General features: G+C 37.4%; 3 protein-coding genes across 5 annotated transcripts; 1 reads left to right on the top strand and 2 right to left on the bottom strand.

Moving 5' to 3' along the window:
* Positions 1-115: 115 nt before the first annotated feature.
* Positions 116-3,126, bottom strand: LOC107217361 (beta carbonic anhydrase 1). The gene is made up of 5 exons (XM_015654865.2): positions 2,833-3,126; positions 1,952-2,036; positions 1,545-1,732; positions 1,267-1,458; positions 116-1,082 (listed from the first exon to the last, which is right to left on the bottom strand). Exons 1-5 carry the CDS (start codon positions 2,923-2,925, stop codon positions 873-875), a joined length of 768 nt encoding a protein of 255 aa, XP_015510351.1. The 5' UTR covers positions 2,926-3,126; the 3' UTR covers positions 116-872.
* A 323-nt stretch (positions 3,127-3,449) lies between these two features.
* LOC107217372 (ras-related GTP-binding protein A) lies at positions 3,450-7,560 on the bottom strand. Its single transcript, XM_015654876.2, has 6 exons — positions 7,111-7,560; positions 6,864-6,963; positions 5,462-5,846; positions 5,182-5,397; positions 4,978-5,093; positions 3,450-4,526 (listed from the first exon to the last, which is right to left on the bottom strand). Exons 1-6 carry the CDS (start codon positions 7,120-7,122, stop codon positions 4,435-4,437), a joined length of 921 nt encoding a protein of 306 aa, XP_015510362.1. The 5' UTR covers positions 7,123-7,560; the 3' UTR covers positions 3,450-4,434.
* A 1,930-nt stretch (positions 7,561-9,490) lies between these two features.
* On the top strand, positions 9,491-20,567 carry LOC107217375 (MFS-type transporter SLC18B1). Of its 3 annotated transcripts, none has more exons than XM_015654878.2 (8): positions 9,491-9,715; positions 10,920-11,015; positions 12,438-12,728; positions 15,136-15,256; positions 16,935-17,158; positions 17,233-17,408; positions 17,733-17,901; positions 19,340-20,567. In XM_015654878.2, the coding sequence occupies exons 1-8, from the start codon at positions 9,605-9,607 to the stop codon at positions 19,643-19,645; spliced, it is 1,494 nt and encodes a 497-aa protein (XP_015510364.1). In that variant the 5' UTR covers positions 9,491-9,604; the 3' UTR covers positions 19,646-20,567. The 3 variants fall into 3 exon arrangements, with proteins under 3 accessions (XP_015510364.1, XP_046592615.1, XP_046592614.1); XM_046736658.1 differs by having other exon boundaries at positions 9,492-9,715; positions 16,935-17,162; positions 17,237-17,408; XM_046736659.1 differs by lacking the exon at positions 17,233-17,408 and having other exon boundaries at positions 16,935-17,187.
* The last annotated feature ends 1,702 nt before the right edge of the window (positions 20,568-22,269 follow it).

The following is a 22,269-nucleotide window of genomic DNA, read 5'->3' as shown; positions in this document are numbered from 1 at the left end:
TGATTATTTCAGTGTCATTTTAAATTTTGCCTTATGCTCGTTGTAGCTTGCAATTAAGCAAACTCTATCATCGTTGAAAACTTAACCAGATCATTGTAACTTATTCATTTAATAATATTTTGTACAGTATTTATTCAATAAGTCATTCACAGGTTCTTCGACTAACTAGCACAACCGTACTTTCTCTCTATCCAAAGTATTCTTAATCCCAAAAAAGAAAAATATTTATATAATTACAACAGCCTAAGGACGCGTCGAGAAGTTATTACGGATCGGAATAACAATAAAACTATAAAAGCGAGTCTTGGATCCCAGAATTTCATTAAATTGTAATTGCGGTCCATAGATGTTTACACGTATGACTTAACATAGATATTGTATCAGTGTATGCCAAATATTCCTGCTCAACGCAACAATTGCTATTTACACAAAGAAAAACATATTTTTTACGGTTGAAAAATTCACAACGAAAGATCCAAACGATAATTTATTATTTTTTGCTTATCAAAATAAAAGAGAAAAGAACTTTTTTGCCAATAATTGTCCATAATTTTATTCAGGCCTATAATAGGTATAAACGTTAACTGCGAACCAGATTTCCATAAGTTAACGATAAAACGAACTGATGTATTAAAATCACTTATCTGATAATTTAATGTTAGAATTGAAATTATCCAATTCGGTTCACTAGCTAATTCCGTTGAGCTAAAATGTAATTCACATGTAGTAATAAATGTGTATAGAAATCGACTGAGATTATTCTTGTTCGAAAAGTTTGATCAAAGTGAATGATATGACGGGTACCTACTTAAACGTTATAAAAATATGCATTAATATATTAAACATAATCTGATAACACCAGTTTGAACTCCTCACGAGTAATATTTTTTTATTTCTCGAAGCAATGGAGTTTCTGTGAGTTCACTTATCTCGATGAACCTTTTATTAGCTCGACTAAAATAGTATATATCTCCCGTATAAATGTCGAACCACAAAGCATGTATATGCAGGTCGTGTCTCTCTAGTCGCCTTTTTAAGAAACCATATGACGCTACGTTCTGCAACTGCTGTAGAGTGTTGATCTGAAAACAATATAATCACACAGTTTGAATACAATTAATAACAACAAACAATGTTGTGTACCAATATATCTTACATATCAAGTTTTTAGAAAAAGATGTTGACTTTCCCAAATTATCAGATTTGAAGATACTCTATAACTGTGCTGAATATGGTAAAAGCATAATGCACTCAAATTTTTCTCACCTGCGATAGTTTGTCCTCGATGGCAAATTTGTCTTCCGGGTCAATATAGGCAACAAATTTACGTAGAGGCGTTTCGGCTTGAAAAATGATTGGCTCGTGAAACCCAGTGATTTCTAGCTGTTGAAATTTAGCTAGACTACTGCTGGCGTGGGCACATAGCCATGCTCTGAGTGGTGATATTCGTCTGTTTACCTGGAAATGAAATATATTCATATACTTATGCATTGACAGTATGTACTGGTCTGATTTTTCATTGATTAACATTTATTTATGGCTACCTGAGAAGCAAATTCCTCATCACGCAGAGCGTAGAGTAGATTCATAGCTTTGCAATCGCTGTGGCCACAGACGATTATATGTCGAATGTCGTTCACTACGCAGCCCAATTCCAGAGCAGCAGGTTCGCACATTGTCAACTCATCGGAGAAGTGTTGCGAGTGCGGTACGACATTTCCAGCATTTCTGACTGAAAATTAAAAGCAGATATCAATTTTGTACATTCCATTTACAGCTGAAACTGCAGAACACAGTAGAATTTGATATGTTCAAATTTCAAACTTGCATCAAAATATGGTATCGTTATACAGCTACATGCACGTATCGAAAAGTGAACTTTGCTTTGATCATGTAATTAAAAAAAATTTATTTATGTAGCTGCAACTTGAAATATTTTCCAGTTTCGTACCAACAAACATATCTCCAACATTTGTTTCCGTAAATCTAGTAGGAATCATCCGAGAGTCCATACAGGTGAAGAAAACTGCCTTTGGCTGTTGAATGGAATATATTTTATTAACGAAATAGATCTAAAAAATTTTTATAAGTGTACAAGACATTCGTATTTCCCGCCAAATGTGCGACCTGATGGCGCTACCTAGAGGAGTTTTCATGAAACTGACAAATGTCAAGATACAGGCTGCCTATTGGTTTGACCGCACTTCTGGCGGTCGACTTCTGGAAACGCTGTACTCGAACCAATAGTATTGCAATATAACTCGTCACCAATCGCTTGCCGTTCTCGTAGAAATCTGGCTGTACTTAATCAGAAATCAACTATAACCACGAGTATAGACTTTAGAGCTATATTAAATTACAAAGGTCACTGGTCAACGTTGAACGTAAATTTTCGTAACTTTACTAGGTATCGTACAAATTGAAGATTTCTTGTTGTTAGAACGAATAGTATGTGACCTGGTATTACGAGTCTGCAATTGTTTGACCTCTCGAAGAAGTTGCGCGCTCAATATTTGACAATATCTTGACAAGATTACTTTTCAAAGTAGTAGATTCGCAGCTATGAGTACAAAATCAATAAGTTTCGAAACTCATCAATTGTTTCAATCAAGGTCAACGATTTAGTTTTAAATGTAATTATGGAGTAGCAATTAAATTCGAGAATCGTGATTTCTGTCTCATTGTCAGTGACGAGTCTTCTTATTATAGATGAGTAAATAATGGTAAATAATCCGTCGGAATAGGTCGGGAGAAATGTGAGATGGTCGAAATCGTGTAAGCCAAGTCTACTTTCACTATGACTGGGCGAATAATCAACTTCTTTCAACTTACTTCGGGATGGTCCTTAACCTGCTTGAATTGCTTTACCATTCCCTCTCTGTGACATTTTCTGTACTTCATCACACCTTTCAGTATCCTGTCCATTTATGATACGTATTCACGCGCCACACGATGTCGCTCGATTTTGTTGACTTCGCGTAAAGTAGAAATTCTAAAGATTTCACGCACCACCGCAGTTGAGTAAAAAAAATTGAGTGTACTTTGAATAGACCTCGACCACATGAGCTACGACTTTATGTTGAAATTGTAAGAATGCAAAAACTTATCAGCCACTCATACAGACTTTGTACAACGATGTCTACATCTTTAGCGGGAAATTCAAAATCAACGTAGTAAATATTCATCCACATTGCATTGACTGGTATTACGTTTACGTAGTTATCGCAAAAGATACGCAATAGCAAACTAGAATTACATATCTGCCTTTGCTATATACATGCTCGAATGTAAAAGGGATACGTGTTGAAAAAAAGTATACTTTTAGCAAACTGCGAACTTCGTCTGGTCCTTCATTAGTCATGAATCTGATTTGGTAGCGATAAATCCCAAAAACTTGGGTAACTGCAAATCAGTGCTTTCAAAAAAGGTCACGAAATGATCGTTAAGTGTTTTATTTAATAAATGTTATTTCCTTATTTTTTCTTTTAAATTCACGAGTAGTAGCACACATTTATCAAACTCATTTTATAAACTTAATACCATGGTATGATGATAATAATAATAAGAATAATAATGATAGCAAATTGAGATAAAAATAATAATTGTAGTAATAATATTATACAGAATATTTATAAGATAATGATTTATAATACAAATATAGTCTATTATACAATTGATCTACGCGAAATCATCAATTATCAAGCCAGATGTTACATGAATCTATGGAGCTGAGTTTTTTTTTGAAACATCTTGCGAACAATGATGAGAACGCATGCACAAATTTACCCTAAGAATAGAATAATAGAGAACGAGTGCTAGAAACCATAGAATAGGACATGGAAAGCTGTGTATACTCTTAACGGCTTCTTCCAAGATTACCGATTGATTGATGAGAAGAACGAGTTTACTTGTTTTCAAATTGAGAAATTACATGAGCTAACGCATCTGATCATGCATTTAGAATTTCTGCAATATTGAACTGTTATAATTATGATTTTAGCACTCTTTCCCTCGATATAATCAAGTTCAGTGTAGTAGTATTAATAGTAGTAGTAACATATGGGCAGCACATGTACGTATATATACGTGTTTGCATCTTACAGCATATCATTTATAATCGATTGGGGGACAGTGATTAATACTTCCTTCTTCATCATTCGCACAACAAAACGTATCATTACAGAGAGAATGGGTATCTTTTCAGAACACGAATGGCTTCATAGTGAGCTTCAATTAAGAGAAACAGAGTGGATATAAAAAGAAACTGAGAATATTGACTCTACATCTCATGCTCACATTAGCCATGGCATGAATCGGAGATAAGTTACAATTTTCATGCTAATAGTGGTCAATGCTCATTTTAATTATCGAATTATCTCAACAGTGGTGAATTGACTGGACCCGGGTGATGCTGCGCCTGGGTCGAGGTAACTTCTATCTGCTCAATGCTGAACTCTGACTGGCACGCTCCAATTTTTCAAAGTGCTTTCGTGCATTCCGAATATTTATAAGTGTTGCTGCTGACGCTGAAAATTATAAAATCAAACTTTGAACTTCGGTATTAATTGTGTAAGTAGTAGTTAGTGTTATTTTTGTCAAGAAGCCAAAAGCGGAAGCAGCACTTATCATTTACGGTTTTAAAAACGTATTCAAGATGCGGACCATGTTGGTGACAATCATATTTTAAGTGTGCAACAAGTATGGAACTACGAAAATTATACATCTTTCAATTGCCTTCTGTTCGTCGATTGACGATAAAAACCGTAGGTTACAATAATATCAAGAATTAAAATCGATCTCTTTATATGACTTCAAAATTCCCTGAATTTTTGCGCCAAATTATAATCACTCGTGTACAATAGATATGGGACTACAGAGATAAGTAATAATGGTTTTGATATTTTGGACCGTGTCCGTTGAACTCGTGTTAATTGGATAAAGATAAATCTTTCATTAAATCGCAGTCTGTGAACTTACGTATGGCTGGGTCGGACATGATAACCATGACGTATGTATTTGACGTAAAGACATCAATGAAGGCTGCAAAATTTGTATTTCTCACTTCCATGCTTTGAAATTGTGCCGCCAATTTGCTGAAAAACACAGAATATAAGTAAATATTATTACGGATATGTTACTCAAGTCACAAAGTAGAAGTTTTTTAAATATCTGAAAAATTACCTGCAGCTAAGTTTGAACTGCTTGATTATGTTGGAGACTTTTTCAAATCTGTGAACATCTCTGTGCACTCGTCTTTGACAATGACTGATTACTAAAAACGTTGCACGTTCAAAAAGTAGAACTTCATCCGCATCTATGATATTCGCAAATTGGTTTAGGCTTAGCTCTAGCTCTTTAACATTTGGGATCAACATATAAACAATTGATGACCATGCTCTGTAAAAGTAGAAAAATGTATACATCTTAATATCTGCCAAAAATGTGATACGTTTTGTTTTACCTGTATAGTGTTTCGTCCCATATGCTAGTTCTGAAACACGTGCATTCCAATGGCAAGCTTAATCTCTTCAGATCTTCTTCACGCTCTCTGAATATCAAATCTCTTTTGTCTTCCTGAACCAAATCCATTTTGTGGACCAAGCAGAATATCTTGGCATCAGGACTATTCTGCAGAATGGCTTCCAGGCAGCTTTGATAATAGTGCATGTCTTTATCTAACTCTCGAGACTCGACGTCAAACACATAGATCAATACTTCAACATTTCTAAAAATGTTATCCCTTTGGGAAGCAAAATAGTTTTCCATAAATGCTTCTTGACCACCGCAATCCCATAAATTCAACACCAAGTTGCCGAGAAATCTAACATGGCTGTGCTCCACGTCAACTGTTTAAGAAAAACGGTAAACATACAATAAATAAATATGTACAAAACTTAAGTCAATCTTACAATCATCTTATTTTAAATTCTTTGAGCACATTCTATTGGTGTTTGAGATGTATCAGACCTTCGCAAGTTGGCAAATCCAGGTTTGTCATACAGTAATGAAACTCCAAAATAAAATGGTAAGGCATTCATTCTCACAGAGAGCATAAATTGGGTGCTCTCGTGAGGAGAAAACTACAGAACATCTTTTGAAAAGATGAACACGGAAAGTTAGTTACAAAATAGAAAAAGGTTTCTTTAAAGGAATGACAAGCATGTCATGGTTTACAGTACAATAAACTCAAAATATTCCATGAGTTTTTGGGACTGAAGACTTGATCTTTCAGTAACATTATTGGAATAGTAATTTCCTTTGGCGAATAGGCTAGAAAAAGGCGACTATTTTCAACAAAAGTGATTGCATGTACTTTTATATGAACTAATTAAAATTATAAACAATCAAGTTTCATCAACAAAGAAACATATAAGTAATTCGCTTTAATAAATCGTTATCGGCTGTTCTCAAAACAAAATCATAGAATATTGACAAGTGGAAAAGTACAAAAGACGGACATTGATGAAAAGCGGAGACATTCCCAAAAGCTAAGAAAAGCTCAAACATATTTCTCCAATTTTTTAAATTGATTATTAGCGTAAGTTTCTAGGATATTTCAGACATTCAAAATCCCAGGATTCTGTGACTGACATATCTCTTGTCACCAATTCATAAGCTAATAACCAAATACGAGGGGATTGACGAATGTCACGTGAGTAATAATTAAACGAAGTATCACACTATCAGAGAATTATTTCTGGTTGATAGCTTTTAACGCATATATGTCCTTGTCCCATTGCCCCTTCTCCATCTTTTCCCTCTCCCTAATTAAACTGAGTCCAAAGGTCAAGCTCAATCAATCTTGTTGGAACAAAGATGAACAGAGTTGAAACCGAATGTAATGTAGAGCGCAAAATCCTTACTGGTTGCTCCAAGACGCCGTGTATCCCGAGCGATGTAGTTGGCAAATATGATGCTGCGCATACTGGTCTTGCCAGAGCCACTTTTGCCCATTAATAGAACCTGCGAAGGAGCGAAGAATTGTGTTATTGAAGATGAAAACAGGCGATAACTGCGAGGGTAAATCGTCACGCAGAGAGCATCGCAGATGCTGCCGAATTGTGATAAATGAGCTGCGTATTCAAGTACATTCTGGTATCGTTGACGAACCTTTTTCTTCATCGTGGAAATTTTGATGTTCGTCAGGAACGTGTGTCAGGTGGAAAAACTTGCTCCGAGTTAAGCAAAATGAGAAGGCCCAATTCGCGAAAAGTGAAAACACCCACTGAGCACCGTCAATCTCTTGTCAAAGTACTGCTAAGTGTGGTGCTGCTGTCTGCTATCAAATAGTGGCTGTGATTAATACTTGTTGATAGACCTCGGGGGCGGCTGGTGCAGCAAATGTGCCGTTTATCAAGCGCTGGAAACGAGTCTCGCTCGCCGTACGGAACAGGATTGAATCTTGTTGCTGCTCATTTCTTCATGAATTTTCAATTTACACAATAAATGTCACCAGTCTTTATTCTTACGACAATCGTGCGTAACCACATTCTACCCTGCTATTCAGCAAGTACTGTTAAACGTCTCAGAATTTGCCCTAGCCATCTACAAAATATAGGTAGTACTCGCTTCGCGCAACGTCGTGCGACAGAATTCTCTGAACCATCGGTGGGAACAAAGCTCATTGGATCAACTCCGACTTTAGGTAAGGTTCCGTCATCGTGGAATGGGAGGATGAGCGGAAATCTGTTCCGTCGACAACTTATCGAGTGAGCCAAGCAGCGGTTGTTAGGAATGTGTTGTTAGGAATCGTAGTAAGTAAGGCGTTGATCAGTAACGACTTAGAATCTAGGGTTTTCTTACAAAATATTCATTGCATGAAAAGATTTCCAATATCTTGACGATAAAAATGTCAAAGAAATCAAATGTATCTGCGAAAAGTTAAATTATTTCTGGCTATTTTTATATCTGGTCACGCGAATTGATCGCTTATTCGACGACTGTGATGCAGGATGAATACTGAAAAACATTGATTTGATGTATAAAATACTTCTGAAATCGTGTTGAAATATTGCTAAGCTTTATGAAATAACCTGCAAATTATTGGTCATGCAGTACGGATAAAAGTTTAATATTTTCTAACTAGTGATTGAAAGCAACATGAAGTATTCCTTTCTTTCGAGCAGTGTTTGCTCTTCAAATCATTATACATGTAGAATTTAGTTGAGCAATATGAAAAAAGTAATGTTGAGTCAGTGTGAATTTCTTTACGTTCTAAAATATAAGGCCAGATACATTGATTCAAAAATGAATCGATAATATACTAATTCATGTAGTTTCAGCATGAAGTGTGATCATCAAGTATAGCCCATTTTGATGATTTGTAATAATGAAATTTCTCAGTCATCACGTATATACAATACCTATGTAGTGCGGCTAATAGTAATATCGCGTAGATAAAAAAAGGAAATTGAGTAAACACAAAAAACAAATAGCGATATCTACGGAGAGGTCAAAATACAATTTGTAACACTACGTGATAGCATAATAAATAATCCAGTCAATATTAAACAATTCGATAGTGAAAAGACTTCATTGAATTGCATTTGGACCGAGCAATTCCAACCGACTATTACGTTATCCCACTTCCCAGACTTGTCGCTTTTTCTCATTTGTGAATCTTAAATCCAGCCATCAAGTGGCGGACCGAAACGTCAAGACGCCCGATATCAATGTCAAAAGACTTTGCCTGATGGCAAAAGATATACTATATAAAGAGTCCCATATGTTTTTTATATATAAGTTATTTTTTGACAAATATTTATTTTTGCACCAATTCGATGTACCAAAACTGAAGTCCTACTGCTGTCAGGAAATATTTCATATACCTCAATATTCGCGTGATATATTTTCACAAAAACATTCTCGTCACTACAGCGCCATAGTGCTCACCCATGCCTACAAGACAGACTCCGATATATTTAATTAGCAGACGAGATATGCCGGTTTGTCGACGGTGCTTCTTTTCCTGTACTTCTCAAGCCTTGGGACCATCCATAAATTAAGCAGGGACAGATTGTTGGATACCCCCCTCCATGAAAGTCCTTACGTAATTAACGGACGGCTCCCTATTCACGGTGTTACTTTGGTAAACTCGGATGACCCAAGGATAGAAAAGCTACCATAAGTCTGATGCAAAGATTTTGCGTGGTAGATTATAAAATTTCGCACTTCTTCCGACCGCGGGAATCTGCGTAAATTAGAATGGAAGCGGCGATCCCGAATCTCCGGAGTATAAGCTATTCAGTATCCTCATGATGTTCGATCGATAAAAAACGAGCTGCGACAATATTAAACGCTGTTTATAGATCGTCGGCCCCGGTCGGCGCACACTGACCGCGTGTTGTAAGGCAATGTTGTGATAATGAATCAGAGTCGCACTGAGACATATCTTGCGACTTTTGACCCAAGCCGTTACAATTAGACGCACGATGTTTTCACATACACGGAGATCTGTCGGTATACGTTTATATTTACTAGATTTACTACCCCTATCGGCGGTCGCGGACGTAGTCGGCATTCAGTGCTTAGCGTGCCACGTGCCCAGGACCAAGATCGTACAGCTCGAGACCACGGTGTTCCTGGCTTTGAGAAATTGCTCGCGATGGTCGGACAATTCACAAGGAGACAATGGCTGACCCTTATCGTCATAAGCATTGCCGATTTTGCAAACGCGATCTGCGTTTCTCTCCAAGCACCCTTTTACCCCCAGGAGGTGAGTTAACGAAATTGACGATCTGCCTGAAAATCGAATTTTCTTACTCTCATGGCATACGGGTATAACTATTTTCAAGCGCTTTAGTAAGATTTTTTTCGAACTCTGATTTTTTTATCTCCGAATTTCATGATCGTTGACTAGAATTTAATTGGTTGCTATAGTGCTATCTTAATTATTATCATTCATTATCACAAACGAAGACCGTAAATTTAGGTACGAAATGAAAATTAGTTTTCAAGCTGTAAACAGAAAGTCTATTACGCGTGACTAGTCGTTTTGAATATGGTCACGCGTAATCTATTTTATTGTAACTGTTGTGACAATTTGATGTTGGTACAATAGTAATTATAATTGGGGCTCCATTTATGTGACACAATGTAGTAGACCAGATAAACAGATTTAATGTCTTTCATTCTCTTGTAATTCCAGCAATATTTAAACCATTATTGTCACGATAACTGTTATACTAGAATTATATAGTAATTGTAACGTAAATTACATTTTTATCAGTGGCCACAAAAAATCGTGTTTATAGTCAATCAGAAATTACCATTATTTCGATCAAATCGATCAAATATCTCACACGCTCGATACTTTAAAAAACAGAAACAAAAATTCAACCTTGAATCTTTGGCGTTTGATTTTCACCAGAATAAATGCTTAGATCAATCGAGAACTCGGTGCATGTGAAGGAAGTTGGAAAGTATGTAATAATCTTTTATCGTGTAGGAAAGTTCCAGGGGTATGTAATAAAAACTACGTAACTGCGCGATAAAAATTTAATTTATTCACCATGTATCGTATGGTTTTGAATAGAGTGGCCACTTTTTGTTCGTGTAGGAAAAATCTGTAACTATCGTACACAGCCCATTTCCTCGCATCATTAACACCGGAATATGGGGTATCATTTGTCACGAAAATAATTCTTGATCCAGCGATGAGTTCATTCCGTTCAAATTTATCAGAAATTTATATCCTACGAAGCTGCTTAATAACGATATAATATTTACGATTACGTGACAAACTAATTGCGTCTCACATTCGATGTTCCGTTCTTTTTATTCTCGCGTTTGTAAATACTAATTTTTTATATCAGTTTAATCGTATTAAATTGCGATAAGCAATTAACGTACACACTTTAATGACATTTTAATACGTGGTTCAATGTTATATCACCTCATGAAATTGTTTTATTTTGCAGGCAGAGAAAAAAGGTGCCTCAGCTTCGGAGTACGGACTTGTTTTCGGAATATTTGAATTGGTTGTATTTTTCATCAGTCCAGTATACGGTCAACACGTGAGTAATATTCTTTCATTAATGATTTATTGAAACTACCTAACTAATTATCCGCTTGAATTCATCTCACACTTGTTATTTCAATCTCCAATTCGACGAATTCCATTAGAAATGTATGTGTACGTATTATAACACTACCATCTATCTTATCGTCAATAATTTAATAACGTATGCTATCAATACACAGTTTATGATTAGATGCTTGCTATTTTTGGGGAATCGTTATAAAATTGAAATGATAGCTTGTAATTAAATTTCGACGACAAAAAACGATTGTGAATATTCAGAAGCTGGAACATTTGCGGATCTGAATGTACAGTAGAGCCTCTAGTACGGGTGAAATTTTAGCAATCATTTCAGGATGATTAAGTTATATTTGCTCTGAGAAGGAAAAGGCACTTTCCGCACCATCGTTTTTTTTTTCTCGAAACAATTAGAATCTACGTGTGGGATAAGCTGAGGCAGGATATTTAAATAATCACAAAATTTTTCGTTCTTTTGGACCCGTGCCGTGACTAAGTAAAGATATGCGCATGAAGTATTTCTAAAGTCCACAGCACCAGCAATATTTGAACCCGGATCAAGATCTGTCTCATTTACTTATTCAAACTATTTATTGTTGTATTCAATATGTCTATACGTGAAATCTACGTTCAGCATAATGTCCGCTCAATCGTCGCTGCGCAGTAAAATTCTCTTTGACAATTAACCTTTGACAGTTGATCTCAACTTCCGCTTGACATCAGTTGCAGGATACGTATATTATAGGCGTCAGTCAGTCACGAGTCACCGATCTATCAAAGAAACCGCGACAGCTGTATCATTTTTCATTTGATATTCTAATCCCACCCTGGTTGTGTAGTCTTTAGGTTTTGTGCACACTGGGTTAAAGTGCGATAACCGACGTGAGTTTACAACAGATCCTGAAGCAATGCTCGAGGTTGGAGAAAATTGAACTACACGTATATTATTACACAAATATTTTCATCGTCTTCAACAACAATAGTCAGTGGGCAATCTTTGAAACTGTGATTCGAATACTTATAGAAATACGAAAACCAACAATAAAGAAATTCCATTTTTCATGGAGAAATAAAGAAATCTCTCATGAGAGTTAAAAAACTTGTAAATATTGCATTGAAATATGAAAAAAAAAGAATCAAGATTATGCTGAAAATAGCGTCGGTATTACAGAGTTTTGAGACATAACGCAGATTCTGCGTGAGTTTCTAGTTGTGTTCAGCTATACGTACTAACGATGATTTCTTGCGAATCCCGAGTTGTGCTTGATCACGTTTCAATTAAGAGAACTAGTCGAAGCGTCGTGATTAAATGGCGTTATCAAAAAATTCCCGTCACGCATCGGGGTTTTTGAAAGCTGATACCGAATAAGCAAAGTATATATTATTCTTTGCTTCGCAGTTAAATCGAATAGGTCCAAAGCTGCTTTTCAACGGTGGAATATTGACCACTGGGACCTGCGCTATATTCTTCGGTCTCCTGGACAGAGTCGCGGGTCACTATCCATTCATAATTCTCTCCTTCGTGATTCGGATCGTAGAAGCCTTGGGCAACGCGGCATTTCTGACGGCTAGCTTCGCCATAATTGCCAAGGAATTTCCCGACAACGTCGCCACAACATTCGCCAGTCTTGAGACCTTCTTTGGCTTGGGCCTTATCGTGGGACCCACCGTTGGCGGAGCCTTGTATCAGGTAAATCGAATGAGTGTTTAAATCAAGGGTAAAATCTGCCAACAATTGAGCATTGATTTTCCCCTTACTGCGTTTCGGAATCAGATTCTTCTGACTTTCGAAAATACGCGGACTTCGGCGGCGCCTGTAAGCAGGCAACCCGTGTTACTTTAGTGCGATGCGTTACTCGGCTGATCTTCACGCGCTAACGAAATTTGAACGGTTAAACAAGAAGTAAAGACCCGGATGAAAGACAGCGAGAGAGTTGAACTCGTTCTCAAGGTTATCGTATGTTTTTCTTTTTCATGCCATCTTCTACCACGTAGTACCGTTTTCAGAATTTTTTCTGCTTGCCTGCACACGTTCGAACACGAATAGTATATTGTGTCACAAGTGCGGAAAGTGGGTAATTGCCAAAAAATAGGGAGCTGGAAAAACTAATTTTTGTACAATGCATCGCTATTCTGTAAGCAACTTTTTTTTGCATCCATGTTTCGTTGCGCTATTGTATATTATACATGTATATATATATACAGAATAATAATATATACATGTGTAAGTATTTTAAGTGCGTGGGTACGATTACGAGAAATTAATTGATTATTAAAATACAGTCTCCTCTCATCTCGAGATTCGCACTCTGTTTTCAAAACATTATTTTGCAATAAGTTTAATCACGGCGGATTTCAAAACAGTTTTTCATCATCGAATAGACGATTCGTTGTGAATTTAAGTGAAGTAAAACTTCAGAGAATTTTAAATGCTTGATTCACTTAATTTAGAACAACTTATTTATTTCAGACTGAAAGATAATCTTTATTCTTGTTTAATCCAGAAGATTCCAATTATAATCAGATAAACGGTTCAAATTGATTATAATTATTTTCTTTTCTTGCCTAGCTTATGCAGAATAACTTATGGAGTAATTGAAACTCGATTATTGTAATTAACTGCTCTGTTTATAACAATTATACCTTATCAATCTTATACACTATCGCGGTAAAAAGCGTAGACTCATATTCCAATCTGTGAATACGGATACAAAATACTTACGCATAGAATGTACAGTTGAGCTCATTAAGAATCTCGTGACCGGAGACAATAAAGGGTGTCGTGATAGTCGAGAGGCAATAAGGTTGCGTGTATTTTAACTAACTGTATATTTTCCCTAATTACTAGGTTTTCGAAAACTGAATCTTAGAACGAAAACCCACAGCATGAGCGTTGTTTACCACACTTAGAAAGGCTTGTAATCTCGAGTATCGAGAGAAAGAAACGATATGCACCTCACTTGATTTGCATAAACCAGAAATCTTTATGCGACAAATCTAATCCCACCGATGCATAACACGTTTTTTTATTTATTTATTATTTGAATCAATCGAGGTGATCCGGGTCGCTGGAAGTGAAGGTGAATTTTTATTAACTCCGAGGTAGCTTATACCTAATACCAACTATCGCCGGAGTGACTGTATTTTTGCACTGCCTACGTCACGTTTCATTTTTGTGTACCTCCCGTCATGCCGCGGAGATTAGCGAACGTGACACAAAGGTATAAAATCTCCACGATCTTTCGTTATCTAGAAGCGATCACTGCACTATGAGATTTTTTTAGAAAGTATATACCTAAGTACTTATACACATAATTGCCGGGTTACTTCCGGTACTTTATGTTATTGTTGTTGGCATCCAATAAATGAATAATAGTCACCGCTCGTGATGCCAAGTATAGATAGATACACTTGCTTGTATTCACAGTATTCGACAAGGCCAATTTCTACGTTCAGCCTCACGAAATGTTTCCTCGGAATGAAAGTTACTTGTATCGCTTGTGCATTCCACTTTCAAACTGTCATTCCTTTCTCAAATTCTTTGATTTTTCACATGGTCTGAGGCTGCAATCGATACCCGTACGGTTACCAGGATTTCACCTTCACTTTTGCGGTGTGAAACAATTTTAGTCGAGTGAACAAGACCAAACGCATTGTGTCTTTATTGTAAACAAAATAAAAAAAAGTAAATAAATATTATTTATTGCGTCAATTCTAAAGGAATTTATTGTAAGATAATTTCGGCAGACGGATTCAATCTCGCGTAGTCATTATTTTCTGGAAAATAATACTGAAACTGTATTATCCGCTTCAGACAAAATGTCTATACATGTCGAAAACACTGGAGTAAAAAATATGCTACGCAAAGATTCGATTCTTTCGTATTCTTCACTAATTACGAAAAATACCGTGTACCGTTTCCTGGTCACTAAAAGATATATTCAACAGGCAATTATCTTAGGAAAAAATCCTGTTTTTCATACGTTCATATAGTAGAAATTTTTCAAATAATTGGTTTCTATTTTCTCATTCCCTTTGAAAACGATATTTGCACAAATTTCTATTGGTGAGATGTTAGTGAAAATATGTTTCCGTAGATCGGAGGTTACACAACGCCGTTCGCTGTTCTGGGCTCGGCGCTTTTCCTGGCCGCAGTGATGACATCATTTGTGCTGCCAACTCACGAGCAAAACGCAGAGGATACCCAGCTGGTCGGAGGTAGAGGATTGTTCAAAATTACCGCGTCCACTTGTCATTGGGCATTATTTTCGTAATTTCTGAAAGAGTTGTGAGTCAACTTGACGTTAGGTTATTACAATCATCGAATTACCGCATAACAACGTCATCTGCCTAGAATGGATAGGCTCGCAGTGGCGTACATAATGTAGGTAGAAACAAAGTAAACGCAGTTATTCGCGTTGTGTGAGTACAAATGTCATTACTCTCGGTTTCTTCGCCTGGCTGAACCGAAACAATCGGTAATTACGATTACCTTGCGTTAGAAAAGGTCACGTGTTTCACCGGAAATACGTTACCTTGAATTGTCATTTGGTATCCTGATCTGTCAGGCTGTTTTTTGGCGGAGTCAACGACACTTTTCGGATCCAGCTGCGTTTGGAATTATCAAAAAATCGAGGAGCGGTTGGAACCGGGAGATGAGTTGGAAGTATCGCAGTTTTGCAGTTGAGGAGAACTCCGTGACATGTTGGAATTTGAGAAACTAATGAATGCTTACTATTATGAAGAGAGTGTTTCACCAATCTCGGAATACGCGACAATGATAGATTTAGTGTACTTTTCGGCTTGCAGCGTCAGAATTTTTAATAGTACTACAACGTTCAGATATTTGCGCTGAATCAAGAATCGTAAATGGTATTGGTGTTTCAAAAATTTAGCCGGTTGAAGCTTCGCCAAATATGCAATTTTGAGATCACATTTTATCTAAATCGGTTGAGTTATTCTGCAATAATTTAAAATCTGGAATTTGTTTCGTTTATATGGGTCACAAGACTTGGATAATTTTTTCGAAACTAAACCTTGCATGATCGGAATTAACTCGTACGATACCTCATTCATCGATCGCGTTCAAAAACAGGATCTCATATGAGCAAAAAAAAAAACCTCTTCATCCAATTCGATACTTAAGTTCCAGGATCAATGAGCCAAACCGTCTTTATCGAAATTTTGAAAAATCGTCTGCAAGGTTATTCGTGCTCGTGATGGTAAACACGAATAAAAAAATATCCTGAAGCTAAAATATCAACAATTTAAGAAAAAGTTTTACAATTAGAACATTCAAAATGGTTAACCTAAGTGTTTTTGATCCGAACCTCAAATTTTAGTCTCATTTTGATCGCTATAGAAATTTCCAGAGATCGCATGAAAAAAATCTTACAAATAGTTGCTTACAGAATGGATAAAAATAACTTTGTGTAAGTACAGCACAAGAGATGTTTGTCAACAGCTGCATTTGTGCGTTATAATTATAGATAATGATATAAGATTTCTCGGATGGTTTTCCAGCAATTTGTGGAGATCTGGCCACTGAGCAAAATTTGTGATGAAGATCAACACAGAGTATAATAACTTTAAACGTACTAAATATAAAGCTTTTACGACATTGTTGGTATTTTAGCTGGTGATTATGAAAGGATTCACTCAGATTTATTTCTACCACATAGCAGTGATATTAAATCATTCATATTCACCTCCGCCGGCACTCGTAACATTGCTGGAGATTCAATAAACGGTTCTTTTTCTCTTCCTAACTTACGATTAAACCGATACGGTCCTTCCCATTCGTCTCGAAAACTGAATTTGTTGCTCCACAGAGTACTTTTGAATCATCGCTACGCTAGCACCGCTGAAAAAACCGAATTGTCATAAAATCTTGCAGGTTTCCTGAGAGTCCTAAAAATTCCGGGTGTAATGGTCGCCTCAGCATCGATTATCGCGACCAGCATGAGTATCGGGTTTCTACAGGCGACCTTGGAGCCCCACTTGCGCCAGTTCAACCTCAGCCCGGTAGTCCTGGGTCTGATGTTCGTCATCAATGGTGGCTTTTACGCCATGACGGCGCCAGCCTGGGGATGGATATGCGACAAGTACTCGAAGCCACAGGTCGGTTTGCCTCGCCGCGCTGAACCTCGGTAAGCCAACCAAAGAAACGGTTCCATCAAGGCGTTTCTTTTCAGATCCCGACTATAGCCGGCTGCGTCCTGGTCATGGTGGGATTCGGGCTTGTGGGTCCAGCGCCATTTATCCCTTGCGAGACGCTGATCTGGCTGACTGTGCTGGGCCTGGTAATTCACGGTTTCGGAATGGCCGCGCAGCTGGTAGCCAGCTTCACCCACGCCCTGACAGAGGCGATGTAAGTTGATCTCGAAGCGCAAATGGATCTGCGGCTTGTCCGTAGAAACATGGCGGCATGCATGGTGGTAACTGCGGTAACCCGACCCGCCACGCCGCGCGGTGCTTCCCAAAGTCCAAACCCCGAGCCGAAGAACTATCGAGTAGCCGGAACTACTTAACGGCGAAAGGAGGACTCTGAGTTATTCGACATTAATTCACAGGGCGATGCTATGCGACAACTCTGAGTGGGAGTAAACGTGCGAGCTCGGCGGGATAACATTCGATCTGTAAACATGATCCCACCAGCTCCAATTTAGTGTTGATTTCAATTGCGTTATTGCAGAGCCCATGGCTTCTCTAACAACCTGGAGACCTACGGTCTGATAAGCGGACTGTGGACGAGTACTTTCGCTTTGGGAGCTTTCATCGGGCCCAGTATTGCCGGCATTCTACTGGACACCATCGGCTTCAGGAATGCATCGATGTTCATAGTCATACTCCATCTTCTTGTGGTAAGTTTCATCGCCATTAATAAAATTCTCAAGTTGTTTGTATTGGTGAAAATTTGGTGAAAGACTTTGGTGAAAATTCGACTATGGTAATCGTATAATTCCATGCACATCCTAAGAACCAATTGATTCTTGATTCGGGCCGGACACTTTGGTAAGTATAGAATGAACATGATCATTGCATCCACATTAAATCGACCTAATGTGCAAGTGTACCCTTTACACGGTGGTAATGCGAACTTGATCTGACCAATGTACAATTAGGTACCGTATTCACAGCCTTTTCCTATTGTAACAGCTAGCACTTCAAGTTACGTTTCGAAAAGATTTAGGGTATGCGTGAATCGTATCTACAGTTTACGATACCTGGGTACATTACCCAGTATATTTTTTCAATTGAAACCGTTAAGATACTCATTTACAGGATAAGATTCATCACGTACTAGGTATGTTCGTTTGATCGCCCAATTATACACGTCGGGCTATGAGAAGATGAAAATATTTCGTATTGAAGTAGTATGTAACAATAATGAACAATTCAAAGGTCACAATTTTGATAATTCGATTATCTTGCTTGATATTTTTGTTTTCACATTTTTTACTGTAAAGTCGCCAACAACAAATGCTGATTACCTGAAAAAAAAAGTATTCTTGGTATGAAATGTGCAAAGAAAAAGTATGAAATACCTACCATAACAATAACTAGTTATTGGAAGACGCACAAGTCTTTTACCCAGATTTAACAACTTTATATATTACGCACATTTATACCCCCCCCCCCCCCCCCCCCCCCGTGGAATTTAGTTAATATTCGAAATTTATTGCTGCTAAGGTGGTTAGTGTTATAGTACTAACTATCAATTAAAGCGATACTTTTGTTGTTTCATTGTCAACTAATGATAATTCCAGACCTTCACGGAAGGAGTAAAAATATTGAAAGTCCTTTCGATTTAGAGAAAATTGTGTATAATGGTACTTTTTTGCTTCCGCGGATTGGTATTTACCGTAGAGGCTTAACTTGAGATATGCAACCTCGACTTTTATTTGACCCAGATTGATGAGCAACATCCTGCATGTTTCGGGGCACCTGTTCTTGTGAATCTTTCACACTTTGACCCGGATTTTCTCTTATAAAATGTATTTACTGAGTCAATTCATGGCGCGCTATGACCAGCATATTCAAAAGAGTGATTGAAACGAGAAATAAACCTCCTCGAATATTGTTGTGTAATCATTACAAAGTCAACTAACAGATGCCCTTACAGAAATGGGATTCCCTAGTATTTCGTTAATATCAGATAACGTTACGTTGACCTCAGATGGTGTTACATTTACATTGGATAATGTCGTATTGACATCGGATAGCGTAATCGGAAATTCTTCTCACGGTGCATCCTTACTCATCCTTTTAATATCTCGAAATGTTCTATCCACGGTTTAGGCGATCGTCGCCAGCATTTCGTTGAGCTGTTGCACGGGCGGTCCTAAGCCTTACACGGAGATAGGTTCGAGGGATGACATAAGGGAGCCTCTATCGTACAGCGGAAGGCACGACAGTTCGAGTTTGCCGCTCGGCGGCCGAGCCCAGGGTGTTCCGATAGACAGACCGAGTGGGATGAACTCTCTGATCGCGTGCAACAGTTATTCGAACAAGGCCAACGCCTGGTCCCGAGCTTCGGGCAGTGGAAGGTGTTCGTACAGTTACGGTTCGGTCGAGCGCAAACGATACTTGGAGAGCACGACGTGATATTCGCGGGGCAGAAAACGAGGAGTAGTTCAGTCAATTGTCGTCACATCTGGAAACCGAACCCGGACGAATAGGTACGATCAACCTTGCCGATGTTCTTCGACACTGTCCTTGATGGTCATCCACAACCGGTTCGACCGTAATAAAACCCTCAACGATTTTCCATAAGTCGATGCTTCTTTTTATCCGTGTAACAGAATCCAGTATTTCTCTCGAAATGCATACGTACCTATATATTTACCTATGTATAATTGTACATACAGGGGAAATAGTTGCCGTACGACAATTTCCACTATCTATCCGCACTCGTGTCTCGGCTGAATGCGTTATATTATACTAATAATTAGCTAGTTAATATATTGTTAGGCCACGCTCCGTAATTCATTATAATTGTTATTTTAGATTATTGTAATTATTGTTGTTATGTTTAAACGGAAGAATTTATCAATTTTTATCGTTGTTTTGCGGAGTACGTGTCATATGGCAGTACATACTGCGATGACGTTTACGTACCCTGGTTTTAGTAATCTTGTTGAAATCATCTGACAATCAAGCTGATCAAACCTGAAATATGTTTTAACCAACTGCGTCGTACGTTGGATGCATGTATAGTAAAATTTTAGTGTAAAAATATATTCACGTTGTTCAGAGAACGGGACTCCCCGTTTGTTTTAACCAAATGCATAATAAGTTGAATGCACGTATACTGAAATTCTGTTTTAAAAATAAATTCACGTTGTTCAGAGAACGAGACCGTACGTTTCTCAAAATCTTGGCTATTTCAAGAGGCCGTTGTTTCGTTATTTATTCCCTTACCGAGCCGCACACACTCTTGTGAATATTTGCGACAGAAGGTTTTGAGAACATCAATGAGTCACAGGTTGTATGTCTTGAAATAAAAATGATAATTTATGATAATTAAGACAAGGAAGGAGTTCTTATAACGTGAAACATTCGAAGCTTTGTTTATTCTAAAATATCATGTCCAAAATATGCACAGATATTTCCTCTGTACCTACCCTCATTTGTGATAATTATAGAACGCAGTGTTTATTATGCTCAAACTTAGGTTGGTAAGTATTTACAACTATTTTCCTTTGTCCTTATTCAAATCTAAACAGGTAATTGACAATAAGATGAGGCTGGTCAGGTAATTTTTATACCAGCTGCGAATCGAATCGCCAAATGAAAATATAAGATCGTAGAATTGTTATTGATTTTTGGCTCTTGTATAAAAAATATAGTTACACTGTTTTTTTTTACATTAAACTTCCGGTGTAAGAAATTTTTAGTGATTCCACTTTAGTCAACCGGTAGACGGTTTGCAAAAATCCTACGGTCAAGATCGAGGTCAGCATATGCTTATATGACTCCAGTTTCCAATTTTTGGAGACATAAATCACAATTCGCGTGTTTCGGCGACTATTATACCGTAAATTTCAAAAGCAACTGTTTTGTCTCCTTCCTTTGTTAATCACTTTGACAATGGTTCAAGGATTAAATTTTCTCGAGTGCTGCAACATTAACATCGAAAATGAATGAAAAAACTTACAACTATAATTAAAGATCGTACGTAACAACGATAAAACAACTAGCGCAAACTTATTATTGCTACCACGCTATAGCTATTAAAATAATTAATCAAGACACTTGTGCCTTGTATTTTTTTCTCGTCTCACAATCAATTACGATACCTATGTCATTCATGTAATACCAATCTGGTTGATTACTATTATAATTTTTGCACTATATTATTGTACTGTGGATATCTTTGTTTTTGAAAAGTAACCCTGAACTGGAAAAGACCTGAGTGAATAGATCTCTTTTCACGCTGGATATACGTTAAACATCTTAAGTATAGGTCAAGGTTAATCAACGTCAAAGTCCCTCAGGCGTCGAGGAAAAATATCGTGACTCAAAGATAAAACATCTATAAGGTAGATTGGTTCATATCGCGAGCAAGTATAACATTCAACACCGTAAATTTCATACATATATCAAACAATAATGGCTGTCAATGATATGCCAAGATTATATTGTAATTTAAATTTCTTAACACATACATACCCGGGCACATGAAAACAAAATTCGAAACTCACTGGTGATGAGAGAAATTGACGACAACAGAGTCAGGGCGGCTAGGTGGTCTAGTGGAGTAAGTCTCCGGTAAAGCATCTCTAGACGCCAGGTTCGATTCCTGGCTCCGTCGTTAATTTTTCGAAATCATCAAATTTTCGAATTTTACATTCTTTCATTTTATTGTACCCGTTGTAGCTGCTTGCAATCTCGTCATTGAAGTTAATTATTATCAATCACCTACGTAATATATCTTTTATACTATACTACGGGATTTATTCCAAGTTATGTTCGATGAAATTTTTACATGGCATGGTAAGGCGGCCGAAATCCATGCTGCAATTTAAAGTACACCAATTATCGGCAAAGATCATGCGTATTTCTACTGATATTTTAATCCCGCATTGCATATTATGAGTATAGTTATAGGTATCATAACAATTCTGTTGCATGCGAATAGCGTTCGTCCAATCCGTACATCCAGAGGCGCCTAAAGCGACGTGGAAGAACGCTGCATACATACGCATGAAAAATTTATCGACGCGTGG

This window comes from Neodiprion lecontei, chromosome 4, assembly GCF_021901455.1.
Source record: "Neodiprion lecontei isolate iyNeoLeco1 chromosome 4, iyNeoLeco1.1, whole genome shotgun sequence".
In the NCBI taxonomy this organism is placed as follows: domain Eukaryota; kingdom Metazoa; phylum Arthropoda; class Insecta; order Hymenoptera; family Diprionidae; genus Neodiprion; species Neodiprion lecontei.
The sequence above is the reverse complement of the archived record's forward strand: the minus strand, read 5'-3'. Positions and strand labels throughout refer to the sequence as shown.

Coding starts and splice junctions, on each gene's coding strand:
- LOC107217361 (XM_015654865.2), bottom strand. CDS start 2,925: ATGGACAGGATACTGAAAGGTGTGATGAAGTACAGAAAATGTCACAGA. Junction 1,733..1,951: donor TGTTGGAGATATGTTTGTTG/GTACGAAACTGG, acceptor TTTAATTTTCAG/TCAGAAATGCTGGAAATGTC. Junction 1,083..1,266: donor TCGAGGACAAACTATCGCAG/GTGAGAAAAATT, acceptor TATTGTTTTCAG/ATCAACACTCTACAGCAGTT.
- LOC107217372 (XM_015654876.2), bottom strand. Junction 5,847..6,863: donor ACGGCGTCTTGGAGCAACCA/GTAAGGATTTTG, acceptor TTTCTTAAACAG/TTGACGTGGAGCACAGCCAT. Junction 4,527..4,977: donor CATGTCCGACCCAGCCATAC/GTAAGTTCACAG, acceptor TATAATTTTCAG/CGTCAGCAGCAACACTTATA.
- LOC107217375 (XM_015654878.2), top strand. CDS start 9,605: ATGGTCGGACAATTCACAAGGAGACAATGGCTGACCCTTATCGTCATA. Junction 15,257..16,934: donor GGATACCCAGCTGGTCGGAG/GTAGAGGATTGT, acceptor AAAATCTTGCAG/GTTTCCTGAGAGTCCTAAAA. Junction 17,409..17,732: donor CACGCCCTGACAGAGGCGAT/GTAAGTTGATCT, acceptor GCGTTATTGCAG/AGCCCATGGCTTCTCTAACA.